This window comes from Hibiscus syriacus, unplaced genomic scaffold (assembly GCF_006381635.1).
Source record: "Hibiscus syriacus cultivar Baekdansim isolate YM2019G1 unplaced genomic scaffold, ASM638163v2 tig00002237_pilon, whole genome shotgun sequence".
NCBI lineage: Eukaryota > Viridiplantae > Streptophyta > Magnoliopsida > Malvales > Malvaceae > Hibiscus > Hibiscus syriacus.
Window position 1 is genome coordinate 15,695,584 of NW_024061918.1, and position 22,433 is coordinate 15,718,016.

The following is a 22,433-nucleotide window of genomic DNA, read 5'->3' on the forward strand; positions in this document are numbered from 1 at the left end:
CTCTTTTATTTTCAAAGTTCTGAAAATATCAATAAAGAGTTTCGAAAGATGTTTAATCAAGAGTTTTGAAAGATGTTTAATTAAAAGTTTTGAAAATATTGTCTCTTTCACGGTTTTACAATTGAGACGAATCATAAAACTAGAGTTCATCGGATATCAAAGAATTAATTACAATATTAATCCTTTAATAAATTATAGCTATTTGACAAGTGTCAAGATCAAAGCTATCTTTGGGAAATGGTTAAGTAAGGAAAGGATAAAAAGGTCTTAGGTTGTTGTGTTTGGTTAAAGGTTTGGCATTTGATGCTCAAAGGTTTGGTATTTGATGCTCAAAGGATTGATGGGGTAGCTTGCATGCTTTTCTGCTGGAAGTGTTCTCTGACTCTCAACCTTCATGGTCACACTCGGATTGTGCGATGCCTTATCAAGAAATTTGTGTGATCGCCTCAATTTGCACAATTTTTATATTCGAGCTGCCTTTTTAGGTTTTCAACTTGAACCCTCCTTTGGTTTCAAGACATTATTTAGGATTTACGTCTTGACCCCCCTTTGTTATTTTTCTCTACCATGCATTAATTACATTGTTTTTTGCAAATAAAGATTAATCCTGATGGGTGGGATGAAATCTGAAGATCAATTTGTTCTGATGCTCAATTTGAGTCTGCTCGTATGTCTCTTTCTCTTGATGCTCTATGATCTTCGAGTGAAGTGATTCAGTGATTCGGGAATGATTATGCTTGATCAATCTTATAGTTTGAAGCTTGATGTGCCATTTGTCTTTAGGGAATCTTTGCATGTGCTTTTTGTCCATTTTCCTTTTGATTTTTGCTCTTTTTCTTTTTTGTTATTGTTTTTTCTTTTTTTCTTTTTTTCTTTTTTGTTCTTGATTGAATCTTTGCACTTGGTATTTGGCCCACCCTTTGGTATTTCCTTTGGATTGATGTCTTCACTCATGTGAGCAGATTTCTTCCACCTTGCCCCCCATTGTAGAGGGTGATCCTTGGTTAGGGTTGAATCAGAAGAAAAATACTATAGGCTCAAAAAGGGACACAAGGGATATATTTTTTTTCTCCTGTTGTGAAGGGATAAAGAAAGAAAGAGCGTTCATCATTTCACATGTAAATCTTCACAGAAGAGGTATCCCCAAGGGGATAGATTTTCAAGATTAATTCTATTCACATGCATGATAGAATATTTCGAATGAATTTTTTCTTTTTTTCCCCAGATGTCTCAATGTTCATGGTCCCCGCGAGATGCCCCAAGTTGGTTTTAGAAGAATGCTCATGTTAAAATGAACAACTCAATGCCTTTTAAAAAAGATGGTGATGTGATCTTATTGACTCAAAGAAAGGTGTGGGTGTATCAAAAGATAAATGTAATGTTCAAGAATTTCAAATGGAGGTAATGTCAAAATTTGGTCTTTTGGTAATGACCTGAGTTATTTTGGTAAAGAATCAAGGTATTTGTTTTGGGTTTGAGACTGATAAGAAAGGTCTAATCTTGCCATATGTCAAAATCTATAATCTTGAGGAATTAAAAAATCCTTAATTCATTTAATATTCGAAGAACTAAAGATTAAAATTTGTTCAATTGCACCTTAGAAAGTAGCATAAATCAATCGTTTAAAAGATTAAGCAAAAGATCAAAGACGTGTTCAAACAAAACAATTCTCTAGGTGCAAATGGTATATGCAATGCCCCATTCTTCGGTCATTTATGCCCCTGAATCCATCAGGTTTTGGATCTTGTGCTTCAGCGCCTTATAGTTCTCAGAGAAATGTTTGGGGCTTCTTATGTGGTAACAGCTAACAGCTTTAACATCGTAGTCCTTAGGATATGGGGATTCTTTTCTTAGATCATCTTGGCCGGCTTTGTCTTACCATCAGCTGATCAGGCTCTTTAATGTTACAATCTTTCTTCCATGTGGTTAAATCCACTTCATCGAGTCCTTCATGACTTAATTTCATGTTTGTGAAATGCTTAAAATGTAGATGAAGATGCAAAAATCAAAAATGCAAAATGCAAGAATGCATAATGTTCGAGGCATTGATCCAGAAAAGTGTCAATTATTATAAATAATATTTACTTAGACAAAATGTTTTATCTTGTAAGAGACATAAAACATCAAGGTACATTCGGACTAAATCCTCTAGACCCCGAACAGCTTCTAGTAGGTTGAAAAGTCTTCTGTCTTTATCTGTCACTGGTTGTATACCTTGTCGGACCATTCCAGCTTCCCTTGCCAGGCCATGTAGATGATGAGCTGCCTTCTATACTTGATCCAGGAAGACTGTATCTCTGGCTTTCACCCTTTGTTGTGCTTGCTACCAACGGAAACGCCACTGTAAACCTCCATCAAAGAGCACTATCTAAAGCTCGCTCACTTTCTTGTTGAACCCATACAATAGCTTTTAACTCATCTATGTTTTTCCATCTCTCTCATGTTTCTCCAGATCAGCCATCTGGATTCTCAAGCATTGGTTTTGATGCTGACTGTCTGCTAAGTGCCTCTGGCAGTCTTCATCTGTTCTTCCAAGCTCTCTCAGGCCCTTCGAACTTTCTTTTCAAGCTATGAGCTTCGTCTTTCCAGTATTCAGAAGCCACTTCACTTGGAGTTATCCTTGACTTTATCTTGATACCCATTTCTCAAGTCTTCGAGCTCAAAACAGACTTTTTCTGTTCTTTTTCAAGTTTGTCTACTCGATCTTTCTGAGAGTCGACATCTAGCTTCCACTGATAGCGCTCAGCTTCAAGCTCCTTTATCCTCTGCTTCAGCTCGTTATTCATAGCTTCAAACTCTGTCTTGGCTATCTCAAGTTCAGAAAAGACGGCCTAAGATGTTCTTCCAGGGTTCGGGTGTCCTCGTAGTCTGGCACCGGGATACTGTCATTTTTTCTCAATCTTCGTCACTCCACATAGTCCGGAGTAAGCATGTTTCTGGCAGCTACAACATCCATCCGGAATACTTTCTTCCATGAATCGACTACTTCCTTGATCATCTTCTTATAATTGTCACCATGATACTCAAACTCTGATCTAGCTAGTCTACATGTTGCTGGGACAAACTGGCGTGCCCCATACTGTCTAAGTGCTAACAACGAATCATACCCAACTGCACCCCAAAGTCCAAGTAAGGTCATAGTATCGGAGTCCCCACATCGAAAAAGAACGTCACTGAGGAACAACCAGGGGGCTCTCCAGGTAATATCCTGATCTTAGAGATGAGTGAAGACTTTCATCCATTTCTCTTTTGAAGCGCCTTCATGCCATTTCATGGTGATGAACTCTCTCAAAGGTGAATACGTAGTGCTAAATTGGCGGTAGGCAACCCTATTAGTCTTCCAGAAGTGGTTGTGAATCCAGACTTGAAGAAGCTGAACACACCCAATGAATCTACCTCCGCCAGCTCTTCGGCAATGGTTGAGAGACCGAAAGGTCTCGACTAAGATGGTCGGTGATGGGTTGACTCGTTTTGAAAGTTGCTCAAATAGTTCCACCACGGCTACGTCAATGTACCCCAAAGTCTTCGGGAATATAATCAGGCCATACAGACCCAGTGCAAACAGGTCTATTGCCTTCCACTCATCGGGATGGTCCTTCATCAGTTGCTTGATATGAAGCTAGGTAATTCCTTCCCCACTGCCTTTACATCGAGCTCGGTCTGTTACCCATCTTTCATCAACCCCGACAACCTTGGCTAGTGCAATCTTGAAAGACTGACTCTTGATGTGTTTAATATAAGCTCGCTCCAGTCTGATATTTTCATAGTGCAATAGTGTAGTGTACTCTTCAATGGTGGGTACCATGTCCTCCTGATTAAAAGTGAAGCAACTGTAGCTCGAGTTCCATAACTGAACCAAGGCTCTGATCAAGGGCTCATCAGTCTTGATATGAAGCAACAATGCAATGTCACCGTACCGTTGGATGAACTTCTGTTTCTATCATTCTTCCAACTACCCCAGATGTCCCGAAGCTCTTGCACGTCGTTCTTCTTTAGGCTAATAGAGGCGTAGCTAACTAGTTCTGCCACATAGCTTCCTTGAAGACTGTCTCTCTTTTCCTTCTGAGTCTTCTCGGACCATAGTCGTACCTCGGGGTTTTTAATCTCTTGTATTACAACACCTTTATCCATTAATTCAGATTATTATGTGTAACAAACACCTTTTAGGTATTAATGACCTCTTTTTATAATGCAAATGCTAAAAAACAAACACAAAGGTAATAAAGGTTAGTAAAATAAAAATAAATAAATAAAAATGACGAAAGAAAAAAAAACATAAAGATATGAAAAAATATCCTAGGTTTCAGAATGTGGTTTCGGGGTAGGCTCTAATTCTCCATAGTCTTTCGATTTAGGTTCTAAAAAACGGTACCCGAGTTCTCCTTGCTGGTGCCCCCTTGGGTTTGCCAGACCCTTAGTTCTAAACCCATCACAGGTTTGTGTGGACTAAGTTAAACTCAAGAGGACACATTCCCTTATGTCTATGCGGAGAATAAATTCACACGAAGACACAAGGTATATGAATCCCAAAGGCTACTTGCTAGGCATATGCGGTGAATAAATTCACACGAATGCGTCACTTTCACCCCCACTTAAAACGGGTTCGGAGCTCGGGTATAGAGCCTTTAGATGAAAAAAAGTTCTGGAAGCTGTAATCATTAGAAAACGGTCTGTCAACTATTTACTCGGAAAAATATAACCAAAAGTAAGCAATAAGGATCGAAATGTACCTTAAATTTAAACTTACCCTTTTCATTAAAAGACAACTGGAAATTACCTTAGCCTGACTCGTTTATTTGTCCCCAGCGGAGTCGCCAAGCTGTCGCAACCGTCTTTCGGTTGGCCCTGGAATTGGGCTTCGATTTAGGAAAATATGGATTGGGAGTCGCCACCGATCATTTATTTAAAAATAAATGGGTTGATCGGATACCCTATTTCTTACCTGATCTGCGTCTTACCAGAAATATGTCGAGCTCGGGAGTTGGTTACGGTCAAGGAAGGATTAGCACCCTTTAACCGCCCTTTCGGTACCACGTAATTTCCATTTGTCTTAATTAAGAAAATCTTAATTTTAAATTAAAAGGTAAAATTTGATCATGAATTACTTACCTCTGATTAATTGACGAAAATACCCTTAAAAAGTCATAAGATGTGTTAGAGGGAAAAAATGAAAAAATGAAAAAAATGAAGAAAATGAAGAATAAAATAGTAAAAATAAAAATAAAAATAAAAGGAAAAATAAATAATAAATAAATAAATAAATATAATATATATATATATATATATATAATGAGTAAAATAGAAAAATAATAATCATAACAATGGATGTCCCTTTTTCCCATATGTATGGGGTAAGGGGGAGGTAAGATAGTAGGCTACCCCCAACACCAGGTTGAGAGCAGCTTCCGTAAGAGACCTCCGAATTATGAAATGCCCTTCGTGGGACTCGATCCCGCGACCTCAAGGTTAAGAACCTTGTGCTCTACTATGATTTAAACTCCTAAAGATAGGATCCACAAGCACTATAAATAGCCATTGTAACTCACTATTGTAACGGACGATTGACAGACAAAATACAGAGGAAAGCACGGAAAATTCAAAGGCAAGCTATTGTAACGATTCGAAAAGGAATAAAAGGTAGCATTTTTTTTTATTCGTTCATTTCTCGCATGTGCACGTTATTTTTTTTTTTGAGATTTGGTTCGAATAACCCAAAATGTGGGTTACGCCGATGACCAAAAATGGGTGGGGTTTCAAAGTTTCGAACCTAGATCTACCCCGAGGCATGTTCATTTCTTATCCCCCTAATGTGCAATATCAACGTTAATTGTCTTTCAAATTTGGCCTCAATATTTATTTTTCTTTATATTAGTCCTTTTATTTATTGTTATATTTTTATTTATTTATTATATATTATTGTCATTATATAAATATATACGTATGTTTTTAAATGATTTTCAATTGATTTTTTTACACTATATATTATTATTATATATACATATTTTTTTATTATTTATATTTTGGTTATTTTTTAATACTATATTTATATTTATATATATATATATATATATATATATATAATTTTTAAATATTTTACTTATAAGCGTATTATTATATATATATATAATTCTTTATTTAGTTTTTTTTACTTTATCATTATACGTATTATGTGTTTTTAATAGTTTATTATAAGCCAATTATCATTATATGTATATTTTTATTTGGTTTATATATTTATTTATTTTTGTTTTGGTTTTTTTATTTATATTATATTTTCATATTACTATTATTATTTTATGTTATATTACTCATTTATATATATATACATATATTTTAATATTTCATTTATTTATTTATTTATTTTTCCTTTTTTTATTTATTTTTATTCTTCATTTTTTCATTTATTCATTTTTCCCTCTAACACATCTTATGACTTTTTAAGGGTATTTTTGTCAATTAATCAGAGGTAAGTAATTCATGATCAAATTTTACCTTTTAATTTAAAATTACAATTTTCTTAATTAAGACATCTAGAAATTACGTAGTACCGAAAGGACGGTTCAAGGGTGCTAATCCTTCCTTGACCGTAACCGACTCCCGAGCTCGACATATTTCTGGTAAGACGCAGATCATTTAAGAAATAGGGTATCCGATCAACCCATTTGTTTTAAATAAATGATCGGTGGCGACTCCAATCCACATTTTTCAAGTCGAAGCCCAATTCCGAGGCCCAACCGAAAGACGGTTGCGACAAATATATTTTTTACCAATCAACGAGTGACACGTGTCACCCTCTAGAGGAAAGAAAATTTTGGACACTTATATAACAGTGGGGTTTCTAGGTTAAAGAAGTAAGGCTCGACCATTGAGCCAAAGAAGTTAATTGGTTTAAATTTTACTAAATATGTTATTTATGTTATATATCAGTGTAAACTTAAGTTCTTAATATTTTATATATCTTAACTTTTTTTAAAATTATACATCTTAACTTAAATTCACATATTAAATTAATTATACATCTTAACATTAAAAATATATTTTTATTTTTATATCAACTTATTAAATATATTTTATTCTTGACTTAACCTAAAAATATATTTTATTCTTATTTTAACTTAAAAATATATTTTAATCTTTATCTTAACATTAAAAATAAATTTTATTCTTATCTTAACTTATTACATAAATAATATTTTTAACTTACTTAAATTATTAAATATATTTAATTCTTAACTTAACTTATTAAATATAATTAATTCTTATTTTAACTTAAAATTAGGCCCATAAATGAACCAAACGTTTAGCGAACCGTTCGTGAATCGTTTGGCAGGAAGTTCATTTATTTATTAAACGAACGAACATGAACAAGATTTTATGTTCTTTAACTAAATGAACAAACACGAACAAAGGGTAAGTTCGTTCATTTACTTTCATGAACGTTCGGTAATTCATTCGTTTATGTTCGCTCATTTATGTCGTTTATGTTCACTTATGTTCGTTCGTTTGTGTTAGTTTATGTTCATTCGTTAATATTCAGTCTAATCTATAGACCCGTTTGAAATATTAAGACCTAATAAATTTAACCTTAAATCCTTTAATTTTTTAAAACTCGATTAATTTTAAACCCAAATAAAAATACTCAAATCAATTAAAGAAAATATAAATCCCAAAATTATTTGGAAAGAAAAAACTCCTTTCAAATATAAACCCAATTAATTTTATATTCATTCATCTATGTTCATTTACATTTGTTCGTTCGTTCGTTCGTTCATTTGTGTTCATTTATCATTTTAATGAACGAACACGAATAAACTAAATTTCTTAATGAATGAACATGAACAAGAAATTTTGTTCGTTTAGTTGTTCGTGTTCGTTCGTTTGTTTGGTTAAAGTTAAACGAACGAGCATGAACATACCCTCGTTCGTGTTCGATTACATGCATACTTAAAACATATATTTTTTCTTATCTAACCTTAAAAATATATTTTAGTTCTACAAAAATATATTTTATTTTTATCTTAACTACAAAAATATATTATATTTTTATCTTAAATTTAAAATATTATCATAAAAATATAAATATTTACTTTAAGATAAGAATAAATTATATTTTTTAATTTAAGAAAAGATTAAAATATATTTTTAAATTGAAATAAGAATAAAATATATTTAATAACTTAGATAAAAATATTTTTTAATGTTAAGATGTAAAATTAATTTAATATGTGAATTAAAGTTAAAATATTAAGAATTTAAGTTTACACTAATATACTACAAAAATAACGTATATAGTCAAGTTTAAACCAAATAACTACTTTGTCTTAATGGTTCAACCTTGCTTCTTTAATCCAAAACCCCAAGTTTGATTCACTTGAGCATTATTCAAATGTCCAAATTTCCTAGGTGACATGTGTTACCCTCTAATTGGTGAGAAGAATAGATTAAAATAAAAATAAATTTATATAAATTTAATCATCCAATTAGATGGTGACACATGATACCATTTGATTTGAGGTTTGATTTTATTTTAATTTATTAAAATTAGGAAAAATTGATAGAATATATAAGTAATATTGACCAAATGTGTAATTATATCAAATATTTTAACTATCTCATCAGCTTCTCCGTTAAATATTAACGGCAAGTGGCTTAATTGAATGTATTTAAATAGTTGAGTAACTTAATTGAGAAAATTTTAAAAATGGTGATTAAAATAAAAAAAAGTAATAGTTAGGTGGTCACTAGTATAGTTTAGCTTTTATTTTAAATACGTAGAATTATTTAAAATATTAAATTTTTATAAATAAAATTAATTGTGCTCATAAGTATTCGTCGAGCGTGACAGACTCATCTATAACATTTTATATTATGCACAACTTAAAATATTATATTTTTCCTAATATTTTAGTTGAACTTAAAATATTATCTTATTCATAATAGGTTTACTTGACAATAAAAAATATTACATTTTTCATAATATTTTATGTTAAAACGAAAACATCTAAACAATTATAACATTTTAAGTTATATACAATCTAAAATATTAATTTTTTATCCTATTTTAAAATACGTTCCAGAATCATTATTTTTAACCTTATATTGAATTTTAGGAAAATGGATTATTTAATTTTTGTACGGCAATGTTCTCACAGCGTCATAGGTAGAATCGGACATACCCATTCTTTCCTTTCCAGATCACAAAAAACTAGAGAACTTTCAGCTCATTCTTCCGAGCAATGTCATACCCGGTTCAACCCTCCCCGACCGATTTACCTTCCGATCCGCTTCTCAAACCCGGGGCTTTCATCGATGCCAACGGTCAAAGCCAATCGGCCGAGCCCCCCAAAACTGGCAACTGTTCGATTCCGACTGGCGCCCAACCGAAGACACCGGGACCCGGCCCCGTTAAATCTTCGTCCTCGGCAGATCCTAAGGTGAATCGGCGCATGGTGGCTCCGGAATCTTGGTTGCCGCCTGGATGGATGGTCGAAGATAGAGTTCGCAGCTCCGGTGCCACTGCTGGACTAGTTGATAGGGTTAGAGTCCCATCTCTAACACTATATTAATTTTCAGCTAAGCTTAGTCTTAGTTATTGAAATTTTACTTTTGGTTTTCGAAAATAATTTGATATCTAGTTGTGCTTTGTTTGTCTTTTAAATTTGTTAGCTCAAATCCTTGTTTTGCTGCTAGAAATGTCCATACTTGCTGGTGCCAGTGTTGTTTGCCATTGGGCAGCATTGTATCTCTCAATCTTAGCCATCAAATGGTACCTAGAGCTAGATCAAATGGTACCTAGAGCAAGATCAAATGCTAGGGTTCATAGATTTGCAAACTCTGATTTAAACAACCCTTAACTTCCATGTACACGGCTTCTGTTATCGAGCTTAGGCAAAGCAAATGTTTGATTAGTTGTAATGTATAAACCATCTTAGTGTTATTGATATTTTTAACATTTAGCGATGGGGCATGGAAGCATTTCTTTTGAAAGAAATTTATTTAAACTCAGTTGATTGGCATAAATTTTAGTCCTTTCCTGCACATAAGAGGGGCTAAATGTTGGTGTTGCATAAAGACACATATGGGACGTCCTCATTCTGTCGCTGAAACAGAGTGCAATTTACGAAAATCCAGTGAATGAATGTCTCAGTAGAAGTAAAATGGACTTGACTTTGGGGAATGATGCATTGTTCGGGGACTAGTATTTTGCATATTTATGGTGTATTCTAATATGTTTAATGTGCCTATGATGTATGCTCCTTCCTCGTGTTTCCATGTAAGGAAATAATTGCCTATGTGCTGATGGTCTACAGATATATGATGACATTTTTCTCTGCAGTATTATTTCGAACCATCCTCGAGCCGAAGATTCAGATCCAAGAAAGAAGTTCTTTACTTCCTAGAAACTGGATCTCCCCAACCTAAGAGGAAGAAAGGATCTGAGGCTTCCAGCAGCGAAGGCCTGGTAAGTCAGAGAAATAAAATCCATGTTGGTTGAAAATGCTGAATATTTGTCCGATCTTTACTTCTTATTCCCCGGCTTTCGTTGAATGCCGGAATTGTGTTCTACAGTCTTCAGGGAACTTTTCAGGCAACAAACAAAAGAAGTCTACTAAAAAACCGAAGCCATTGAACTTTGATTTCGCTAATGTGCCAGAGAAAGTTGATTGGTTAATTATGGATGCCTGTTCGGACTATTGGACTGCCTTCATAGGGAACGAAGTAGTGCCTCAATCTACTAGACAAGATTGGGCTGCTGCATTTTCGTCCCTTATAGCCGGCAAAAGTAGTCAAGCAATGTTTTGAAGACACTCCACGTCAGAATTTGATTGTCTGCATCAATGAAACGCCTGGTTTCATACTGATCAGCATTATCTACATTGTGTTCCATGTCTAATTGTTTTTGTTTCTGCTGTAATCGATCATGTTGTATTATCTTTGGTCGGACATTTCACACAACAGCAGGCTCGACAAAGGTTAGGACTTCCTAGTTATCGATACACACGTCTTCATTTTTTTGTCCTCTTTCCTCTGTTCATATGTAGCCTGTAGCCTGTAGCCTGTAGCCTGTAGCCTGTAGCCTGTAGCCTTGAAGTTTCTCTCTCTCTGACTTTGTTGTTTAAAAAACTCGAAACACATGTTTTTGTTTCAATTTCTAGAAAATGAAATGCAGAGAGCCGTTTTGTTTATCTAGTTAATGGATTTGTGTTTCTTGTTTAAGTAATTCATATCTCATTACATGTAAACTGAGCATCTCTACTTTTTTTTAAGAAATATGCGGAAAACAGTACGAGTTCATGCGAAATCACTTTGAAATTCGTTTTAGATGTCCTTTTATATATACTTGAACTCAAATCTGGTGTTGAACATGAGAATGTGTATAATATGGAAATGGGCATACTATTATATTTAAGGTAAATTTATTATACTGATGAGTTCCAGCGTTTAGGCCGGTGAATACTCAAGTGCTTCCAAACACGTGGGTTGCACTGAAGTCTGCCATAAAATAGCAAAATAAACATTGGCATATCAATTAATTAAAAGAGCGAACAGTCAAAACAACTAAATGAAGAAGAAGAAATTAATAAGCAATAATTTTGTGATAGTAGGGGCACTATGACGGTCCACTACTTCGTCCTTTGTTACTACTATAACCTTTTCAGCTTTGGACCTGTTGTTTTTCTACCAATTATTCTATTTCCAAGCCCAAAATTTCCAATGCCTTGCAAATTAAATTGGGTTGGGTAAGTTTTTCTTTTTCCGACTACGAACAACTTTTTTGAATTAATTAATTGTATATGTTTTATTGACCGATTAACTTAGATCGGATATTGCAGAGGCGATGGCGATCCTCCCAACCCAGTTTGCTTCATTCACAAACGTCAGGATTCGAACTTCTAACATTTCTTAAGGGATCTAATACCTAATCCCACTAGACCAACTAATTGTTGGTTCCGACTACGAACGACTTTTGTCGACAGTCATTTTCATCCGCTCTTATTATTATTATTATATTATTATTATATTATTATATATAATTATATATTATACTACTATTATTATATATGATATTATTATATATTATTATTAAATAATATTATAAAGCCCAATTTGGGGCTCAATATTACAAATAAAGACCCGAAGGCCCAAATTACAAACAGATTCAAGCCCATATTGAGTCAGACCCAACAGCCCAAGCTAGGCCCATATCCAGTAGGCCCGTGAGAAACCCAAATCGGCTGCTAGGGTTTCTCACACAACTCCAACGCCGTAACTCATCCTCAACCGTCCGATTGAAGGAGATATGATGGCCCAGATCTTTCATCAGCTAGGGTTTTTACCCTAGCAGCTGCCGCCTCTAGTTCCAAACACCGCCACTGTCACCATCAGACTCCACCGCCTCAAACAGAAGGCTCCAGGAGGTGAATATGGGTCACACAGCTCACTGCCCTATGGTGAGTCACCACCGTAGGTCCGGTGACTCACCGGGTAGGGTCATCATTACACCGAACTTGGAGGACTATAAATAGCCCCCATCGCCTGCAAAGGAAACCAACAGAGAGAGCAAGAACACAAGCAAGAATCCACGACAACGAGAGAGAGACAGAGACAGAAGGATGAAACAACACCAACCACAACGCGAGAAATCGAGTAAGCATTAAACGAAAGCAAAGAAAGGAAAGCGAAAGGACTTACCTCGCTTGTGAAAGAAACTTGAACGTCGTCGGAAACTCGATTTCACCGAAGGTAAAAGCCTAGATCTACTTCGTTTAGCGGTGTTTTAGGAAGAAATGAGGATGGTTTCGGGTATATGGTGTTCTAATCTTTGATTTGGGGGTAACTTGTAAATTCCAACCACCGTGGGTGATGGCCGACGGTGGTGATCAGTGCCGGAATACGGTGGCCGGCGGTGGCCGGTCAATGGCCGAATTCCCTTTGGTGAGGGAATCCTAGAGAGAGGCGAGAGAGAATTAAAATTCTCTTTTAGAGAGAGAAGGAATAATGAAAATGAAGGAAGTTTGGCCATTAAGGGCCATAATTTGGGTATTTAAACCCCTTCTCAAACGGTGTCGTTTTGGGGAAGGGTATCTGAGTAATTTCAAGAATAGGAAAATTATGTCTGTGGTCCCTCAAGCTTTGTAATCTTCCATTATAGTCCCTAAAATCAATTTTTGTACATTTTAATTTATTATTTGCATTTTATTTTATTTCATTTTAATCCATGTCTATGTTTATATATATTTAGGGTAAATTTACATATTTAGACCCTATTTATTTTATAATTTATATTTTAATCCCCTATTAATATTTATGGTTGAATTACACTAATAGAAGCTAGTGTTTTTAATATTTCGAATTCTATCTTTTAATTTAAATATTTTATAATTCAAATTTTAATATTTTTATTATATATATTACCATTAATTAATTTATTTTTTATTATAAATTGAACTTATTTATAGTGTAGATTTAGATCTTTTATATTTTAATAATTAAATTACATGCACTCAGGTTATTTTATGTGATAAATTATAAAATATCTCCCTAACTCATTAGGAAGGTATTTTAAATACTTTGTTGGTATAAAATAATATTTTTTAATAGGATTATAAATTAAATTAAATTTTTTTATTTATTGCAAATACATTAATTAATAAATACCAGTACCAATTTTGAGCGTTGTGGGGATGATAATCTTCCCCCATACGTAATCGACTTTCAAACTCATTTTTCTGGTAAGCAGGCCCGAGTTATATTATTTTAATATTATTTTTAGGAATTTTTATTAAAATAATATGACATTTTGGTGATCAATCTCACCATATAACAACTTGGTGTTTCATCTGATTTAAGGAGGATAAACACTTACTTTTTCGAGACTAGTTACACCGTTTGGGGTGTACTATTTGCACTCTTCGTCGTTGGGCAGAGAAACTTCTCGACAGCTTGGCGACTCCGCTGGGGATTTTTTTTAAATGAGAGTCCAGCCACCAATTTATTAATTATTCGTCTTTGCAGTAAATAATAAATTTGTTTTAATTTTGTTTTAATTATTTTTATTATTTTACTAAACTTTTGTTTTTTATGTGTATAGATTTAGTTTTGGGGTTATTAAAATAGGATAATAGGTTGTATATTATTTTATTCATTGTTATGTTTTTCCTCACATACTGTGCACCGCATTCATAACATGAGTTAAAACCCCGCTCTTATCCTGTTTAAGTGAATGAGAAACCATTCCGTCATGTGGTTTTCACCTCCGTATGGGATAGGGGACCATTATTTGAGCTCACACTTTATGTTCCTCGTGTGTTTTCAGCTCCGTATGGACAAAAGGAAGTGTGTTCTTTCGAATTGAACTTAATCCGAAAGTATGTAATGGACTAGGATTGAAGGCTTGGCAGTCCAAGGGGACACCAACAAAGGACAATTCGTTGACCCTTCTTACCCTAGAGCCAAAACCCAGCATATAATAAACTTAGAAATGGAGTCTAAATGGAACCTAACCCAAATGAGTCTTGTAAGCACACAAGGGAAAGCATGTTGAGTCTTTTATTTTAGTTAATATCATATTTTTTGATTAAATGCATGCGAACTAGAAATCATGCGGTTAAGTTATTTTTTCCAAACAAAGCATGGAACTAGAAAGCATGAGATTTGGATATGATTTTTTTTACTAACCAGTTTTTGTAAATATTCTGAAAATGCATATATTAATTGTTTTGTTTGCATTTGCATAAACATGACATACTCAAGGGTGTTGATTCAAGAGTTATTATCAAAATCAAAGGTTTTCATTATGGACAAAGGGTTTTATGATCAAGTAAACCGTGAAACAGCCAAAGAAGGATATCTTGAGGAAGCTTTTAAAATAATGGAGGGCTATGCATACAAAAATCCTGGTAGATTGGTGCCAAAAGCTTTTTATGGTAAGAGCATCAATAGAAGTAGTCATAAGGGAGAGAATTTTTATGAAGCTTAAGCCCGATTTTGGAAAGACGAAAACAAGAAATTAAACACAGAGGTTGAAGCCATGCTTAATGATTTTCGAAAAGTCAGTCAAACCTTCAAAGATGTTGCGCTAAGAAATGTCCCAGAAGAATGGATAGCATGAATCATTAAATTGAAGAGTGATGTTGAGTATTGGAAAAAGATACATGAGGATCAAGCAAAGAAATTCTCCTACGACTTTCAAATTGCTGAAGAAATATACAATGCGACCATCACCAATTTGGAAAAATGTCAAGCCGAAAACCAGACATTGAAGAAGGATATAGCCAACATGGAAACTTCATATATTATCCATCATTGTGAGATTAATACTGAATTAAAATCCATTAGATATCAGAACCACACATTGCTGGAAATGGTGGATAATTATGGATATCTGGTACAAGAACTTATTGAACATAAAGGTTATTTGATAAAGGAAAATGAACAATATTGTCTATAACTTCGGGAAATGGCAGGTAAGATTCAAGAAAAAGAAGAAGACATGAAGAAAGTTGTTGCTCAAGCAAGCAAGGTGGCCCACAAGCTGGTGGACTTTGTTGGTTTTACAATAGAGTTGAAGTAGAATGACGAATCAACTTCTGAGCATGAATGGAAATAACTTGGCTTTTTAAGGAGATAGAGAAATTAGGAGGAAAAGCTATCCCTTATATGTAATGATCTCTGGATGTACTAAAAAACCTTTTTTTGTTCAATGGAAGCTGTTTTAAGATGATCACTCTTGAATTACTCCTTTTCATACATGCATTTACATATACATTTACATTCACATTCATGTTTTGCATAGCATGTATCAATCATGAAAGCATGGGAATAATCAGTAAAGGATTTTGGAATCAGGAATTTTGAAAGTACATTCAAGAATCAGGGCATGTCTTTAAAAGATTAAAAGCAATGAATGAAATATTAGCCCGAGTTGGAAAGATTGAAAAAAAATCCAAGAACAGCTTGTAGAAATCCAACGAGAAATGCTTAAAGAAACAAGAATGTTCCAAGCTGAGTCCAGGGAACAGATGACCAAGATAAGGAATATGATGGTTACTATATTGTTTAGAGACCCTATGGAACATGAAAGGATAAAAGCTTCAGGAAAAAGTTTGGATTTCAATAATGTAGTTATTGATATTATGACAAATAACCAAGAACCTGTTGTGGAATGTAGAAATCCAACTCATATTTATGGATCAGGAAATATGATAGAAAACATGGACATTGAAGTTAGTTGAAAGAAGAGAAACATGGAACAAGTTCCATTGAAAATGGATAAAAAGGGCAAGAAGGAAAAAAGAATGACACATCTCTTTCCAATTTCAATTTTGTATTCAGAGTTGTTACCCTTTCTCTTTGAAAGTGGTCTCGTGACACCTATTTTTCCTAGTACTTATTTGCATCCAAATTGGAAAAATATCAAGAATCCATGCAATTATCATTATGGAGATTTTGGTCATTCTACAGAACATTGCATAATGCTGAAATTAAAAGTCCAAGACCTCATGGCAGAAGGTTTATTATGTTTCGAAATGGGAAACCTAAGCTCCTCAGAAATTCAAGGCTGGTTGAGAAGGATAAATTTTTAATTCATCATCACTCTTAAGATGATGGTTAAAAGTCAGACATTCGAAGCAAACATTTTCAGGAAAGCAATAGTAAAGAAACGATCATATCAAGGGAATCTCTACCATGTTTTCCTTAAATCTCATGCAGCAAGTTATATGCCAAATTACACAAAGCCCAACTTATTGCTCCATGTGCTAAACCTTTGGTATCTCTTTACCCAAGATGGTATAATAAAAAGGTCTTTTGTGAGTATCATGTTGGAATCCGATGACACTCCATTGTGAAAGAATCCAACGGTTGAGAAATGACGGAGAAGGATTATGCAAGGCTTATATTTCCCTTTGATTTGACTCTTTACAAGTGTGCAACTACAGAGAGAGAGAGAGAGAGGGAGAGAGAGAGAGGGAGAGAGAGGGAGAGAGGGAGAGAGAGAGAGAGGGAGGGAGAGAGAGAGAGAGGGAGAAAGAGAGAGAGAGAGAGGGAGAGAGAGAGATAGATAGAGAGAGAGAGAGGGGTATAAAACGCTAAGCTTGAGAAAAAGGAACCAACCAACCATTAATGCAATTCTTCCCACCTTCCTCTTAAAAAAGCTCTCCTTTTCCTCTTCACTTTTACTTTTGCAGCCATCATCATTATATTCATATTTTACTTGCACTACTGCCATCAATAAACCAAAATTCAAGCCTTTGGCTACTATATTCTTTCTCTATAGACCTCTTCTCCCATAGGTTCTTCCTTTCTGCTTGGTTTACTTCGAGTCTGCGTTGAGTTGGTTTGCAGAGCAAAAATGGTGAGCTTTTTCTCCCTTTTGGGTGGTTTAGCTTTTGGGTATTATTTTCTAGTTTTCTTATCTTCTTCATTGCAAAATGTCAATAGTTATGGCTTTCAAAACCCAGATCGGCTCATTTTCTGTACATGTGTAGGTAAACAAGAGTTGAAGAGAGTGGCGGCTTGATCTGATGGGGATTTGCTTAAGTGCTAGAATCAAAGCTGAGTGCCCCTGTAACACAGGTAGTTTAAGAGTGGTGGCTTGATCTGATGAAGATTTTCCTTTTTTGTGAACACCATTTCTATATTTGTTGGTTTCATTATAGTTCCCCTGAACTTCATATTGGTTTTAATTAAGTACTTGATATTCCCTTTCCAGGCACCATTTCTATATTTGTTGGTTTCATTATAGTTCCCCTGAATTTTATATTGTCTTTAATTAAGTACTTGATGTTCCCTTTCCAGGGTTATCTATGATATAGGTATTAGTTTTGAACTTTCAAGCTGCAATTAAGGTGGATTATGTCACTTAACTAATGCGTCCTACTCGATGTTGTCCGTACAGGGTTGAGTTCGAACTGCGTTAGCGGTGATGGGAAAGATATGAGCAGTACGAGCAGCAAAGTGTCATCAGTTTCGGTGCACCTGACACCTGGGTGAGATATTACAGTCCAATTTGAAAAGCTTCACTTTTGCTAATCTCAAAATGGCCACCAGGAATTTCCGTCCCGATAGTGTACTTGGAGAAGGTGGTTTTGGCTCCGTCTTTAAGGGATGGATCGATGAAAATTCATTCGCAGCATCCAAACCTGGGACCGGCTTAGTTATTGCTGTGAAAAGGCTTAATCAGGAAGGCTTCCAAGGTCACAAGGAGTGGTTGGTGAGTTCATTTTCACGCGATCATTCGGATTTCATGTGAACTATCTGATTGGTTTCGCATTCATTATTAGTTGGATGACATTTTAAGCTTATAGATTAAGCATATCTGATCGGTATTAACAGCTGACGTTTCGAAATTTCCTAATTTTATTCCGGGTTTAATTAACTTGCTTGCTTAAGATGATCTTTTGCTTTTAAAGTACTGAGATTAATGCACATTATTTATTCAATCTTATAGGCTGAGGTGAATTATCTGGGACAACTTCATCATCCAAATCTCGTGAAATTGATTGGATATTGCTTAGAGGATGAACACCGTCTGTTGGTGTATGAGTTCATGCCTCGAGGCAGCCTGGAAAATCATTTATTCAGGAGTAAGTTCTTTTTGTGAATTTCTTGGCGATGTCAAACAAAATTTTTCTTAACCGAAACAAAAGTGATATATCGGGACTTCAAGACTTCCAATGTCTTGCTTGATTCAGTATGCGGCTCCTTAAGAAAACATTGTTTCCCGTCCCGTTGTATTGTTTCAGTCATCCATAATTTTTAAAAATCTTGGTCCTTCATTACAGAACTACAATGCAAAGCTTTCTGATTTTGGGTTGGCTAAAGATGGGCCAACAGGTGATAAGAGCCATGTTTCGACCAGGATAATGGGGACCTACGGATATGCCGCACCTGAGTGTTTAGCCACAGGTACTTTTTGACATAATTTTGAAGTGCTCGATTTAGTGTGCTTCACTCTTTCTCAGCTTGGATCGACTTTCGGAGTCCGTATTTTCTTTTATTTATTATTTATTACTCCATCCGTAGGTCATTTGAGTGCTAAGAGTGATGTCTATAGTTTCGGAGTTGTGCTGCTAGAGATGTTATCCGGCCGCAGAGCAGTCGACAAGAATCAACCGTCCGGAGAACATAATCTGGTGGATTGGGCCAAACCTTACCTGGCCAACAAACGGAAAATGTTCCGCCTCCAGGATAGCCGTCTCGAAGGTCAGTATTCAATGAAGGGAGCCTATAAAGCCGCTACCCTTGCTTTGCGGTGCATTTCCACGGAACCCAAATTCAGACCAAGAATGAGTGAAGTGGAAATAATATTGGAGCAGCTCAAATGAATCCGAAAGTAATCAGAACAACACACCTCGGATACGAAGGCGAAGTGCAAACGATGCTAGTGGTGGTAGGGGAAGGAGTCCTACGGCATACCCTCGGCCATCTGCTTCGCCTCTTCATGCCTGAAAATCAAAGCTCATTTCAGGTGGTCCCGAAAACCTCCAGAGCTGGGGCTGAATTCACCATTTTATAACCCGTTAATGTACAGTTTGTTTAAACTGATGTTACTCAAAAACCAGTCTCCCCCATACAATTGGAAGGGAAAATGCTTGAAATATTGGGAATGTATTACATGAACCGAGTGCGTATTTTGTTTGCAAAAACTATATTTACGAGCCAAAAAGAGTCGGAGAAGGAAACAAACTGTCGGATCGTTTGGACAGAGACGGACGGAAGGGCCTTGACTTCCAAATGGATAAAATTACAATTTTAACCCCCTCAATTTCAATTAGTGCTATGGTAAAATTGTGAGCACCAATAATCATGAGTATCATTAATTTAATCTATAAAAATTTAAAATTTTAAAATACTCAACATAAATTAGTTGAATCATATAAATCAGTTGAAAATTTAAAATTAAATTATTTAAAATAAAAGGTAAACTATACTAATGACCACTTAACTATTTTCCTTTTTTATTTTGACAACAATTTTGAAATTTTATCAATCAAGTCACTCAATTATTTAAATGCATTCAATTAAGTCACTTGTCGTTAATATTAAATTAAAAAATTGACGTGTCAATTAAAATATTTGATATTATTACACATTTGGTCCATGTTACATATATATATTCTATCAATTTGGTCCTTATTTTAATAAATTAAAATAAACTTAACCCTCAAATCAAATGAAGCTAAAGTAGTCTTTATTCATCTTATTCTTTCAATTTTTAGGAAAACAAACAAGAAAGAAAAGAAATGAAAACTTACAAAAATTGACTTCATTTTTGAGAAATTAAAAAAAAATAAATATCAAACGCTTTGATTTCAAAATACATCTATATAAATAATAAAGAAAAGAAAAGAAAACTTACAAAAAATTGATTTCATTTTTGAGAAATTAAAAAAATTAAATATCAAACGCTTTGATTTCAAAAATACATCTATATTAAGTAAAATCAAAATTTAAACTCTTAAAAATTAATCAAAAACAATTAGATTTTACTTATAATGCGACGAATTAGATAAAAGTAAAATTATAATACTTGGGTAGCAGAGTAATAAAAAATAAAAATTTTAAACAAATGGTCTAAAAGTAATTACAAAATAAAAGAAAACATCAAATTTAAACTCCTAAAATTAGTGAAAGATATAACTTAAACACATGAATTTGTCACACTAATTGTCTTGCATGTATCAGTGTAAACTATAGTATTTTAAGCTAAAAAAGAACATAGAGAAATGCTGCTGGCACATCTCACCATAAAACATTGGTATGTTTATTTTTCTTTATTATTAGAAATAATAAAAGTCGATAAAGAGAAAAAAATTATACTGGCTGACATTAAATTGGATTCCTCTCTAATTAACTACTTTGACATATTTGAGGGTTAAATTTATTTTAATTTATTAACCAAATTGATAGAACACATACGTAACATTGATTAAATGTGTAATTATACCAAATATTTTAACTGTCACATCAACTTTTATGTTAAATATTAATGGTAAGTGGTTTTATTGAATGCATTTAAATAGTACTAAAGTGACATGATTGAAAAAATTTCAAAAATGACGGTCAAAATAAAAAGGATGAATAGTTTGGTGTCACTAATTTAGTTTACCTTTTATTTTAAATAATTTACCTATAAATTTTCAACTAATTTAAAATTATACGTTGAGTCCTTCAAAATTTTAACTTTTTATAAATTAATTTATCGGTGCTTATCATTAGTAGTGCTCATCACCGATTATCGAGCATGAAAAAAATCATCCAATTGCTTTTTACCCACAAAAACAAATTTTTCAGTTTAATCTCATAACAATTTATAAATTCATAGAATAAATTTTGGTCCCTATGATTCTTTTTTCCAGATTCGCCCAGGGTGGATCAAATATTATCCATTCGAAAAGACCAAACACTGGTTCGAAAAACGTGTGAAAGCAAAGTCCATACTTTTGTTGTTAAATGAGACACTTTGACTGATCAATGTTTTTAACCATGCAAATATATGTGTAAGATTCCCCTTCCTCTTTTTTAGTTTTTATTAGGATATATTATTTGTTAAGTTAACCATATGCTTGTTGGGTTAATTGTTAGTTAGTTTGTTTTTTTTTGTTAGTTTTGGTAGTTAGTTAGCTCATAGTGCTTGTATATAAACAACAACTTGATATATCACTTTTCTAAAATATAAAAGATGAGAATTTTATTCTTTCATTGTTTTCTTGATTTTTATATGGTATCAGAAGTTTTGTCTCTTTTTCATGCTTCATCATGACTACTTCGTTGAGTGATAGCTTCGACAATGGGGGTAATCCCTATTATTTGCATCAGTCCGATAATCCCGGTGTTGTTTTGGTAACTCAACTGCTATCCAACGACAACTTTCATAGTTGGAAACGATTGATGGTGCTTGCTCTCTCTGCCAAGAACAAACTCAGATTTGTTGATGGTTCCATTGCAGCTCACGATCCATCCATGGTAGATCAGTTCAATGGTTGGACTCGAGCCAATAATTTTGTGAATTCTTGGATTCTGAATTCAGTTTCCAAAGATATTGTTGCCAGCTTGCTTTATCACATATCAGCGGCAGAGATGTGGAAAGATTTGATTGATCATTTTCAACAATTGAATGGACCACACTTATTTCAGTTAAAGAAACGGTTGTGTGAGCTTGTGTAAGATCAAATGTCAGTAAGCACCTATTATACTCAATTGAAAATCATTTGGGATGAATTATTTTTGCTCAAGTAGTTATGCAATTGTCTTCATTGTACTTGTGGAGGACTACAACACATGGTTAATGAGCAACAACAATAGCATGTCATTCAATTTTTAATGGGTTTAAATGAGTCTTTTTCTCATGTACGAGGGAAGATTCTTTTGATGGATCCTTTACTGCCTGTTTCCAAGGTCTTTTCTTTGATTCTTCAAGAAGAAAATCA

The 22,433-nt window shown here is 34.1% G+C and overlaps 2 protein-coding genes and 1 pseudogene across 2 annotated transcripts; all 3 read left to right on the plus strand.

Annotated features, from left to right (window-relative positions):
* Positions 1-9,153: 9,153 nt before the first annotated feature.
* Positions 9,154-11,187, plus strand: LOC120143097 (methyl-CpG-binding domain-containing protein 5-like). Its single transcript, XM_039157512.1, has 3 exons — positions 9,154-9,536; positions 10,337-10,462; positions 10,570-11,187. The coding sequence occupies exons 1-3, from the start codon at positions 9,237-9,239 to the stop codon at positions 10,801-10,803; spliced, it is 660 nt and encodes a 219-aa protein (XP_039013443.1). The 5' UTR covers positions 9,154-9,236; the 3' UTR covers positions 10,804-11,187.
* Positions 11,188-17,155: 5,968 nt separating this feature from the next.
* LOC120143107 lies at positions 17,156-19,590 on the plus strand (annotated as a pseudogene).
* Positions 19,591-21,762: 2,172 nt separating this feature from the next.
* On the plus strand, positions 21,763-22,170 carry LOC120140996. The gene has a single exon (XM_039155961.1). It carries the CDS (start codon positions 21,763-21,765, stop codon positions 22,168-22,170), a length of 408 nt encoding a protein of 135 aa, XP_039011892.1.
* The last annotated feature ends 263 nt before the right edge of the window (positions 22,171-22,433 follow it).

Coding starts and splice junctions, on each gene's coding strand:
- LOC120143097 (XM_039157512.1), top strand. CDS start 9,237: ATGTCATACCCGGTTCAACCCTCCCCGACCGATTTACCTTCCGATCCG. Junction 9,537..10,336: donor CTGCTGGACTAGTTGATAGG/GTTAGAGTCCCA, acceptor TTTTCTCTGCAG/TATTATTTCGAACCATCCTC. Junction 10,463..10,569: donor CTTCCAGCAGCGAAGGCCTG/GTAAGTCAGAGA, acceptor TGTGTTCTACAG/TCTTCAGGGAACTTTTCAGG.
- LOC120140996 (XM_039155961.1), top strand. CDS start 21,763: ATGACTACTTCGTTGAGTGATAGCTTCGACAATGGGGGTAATCCCTAT.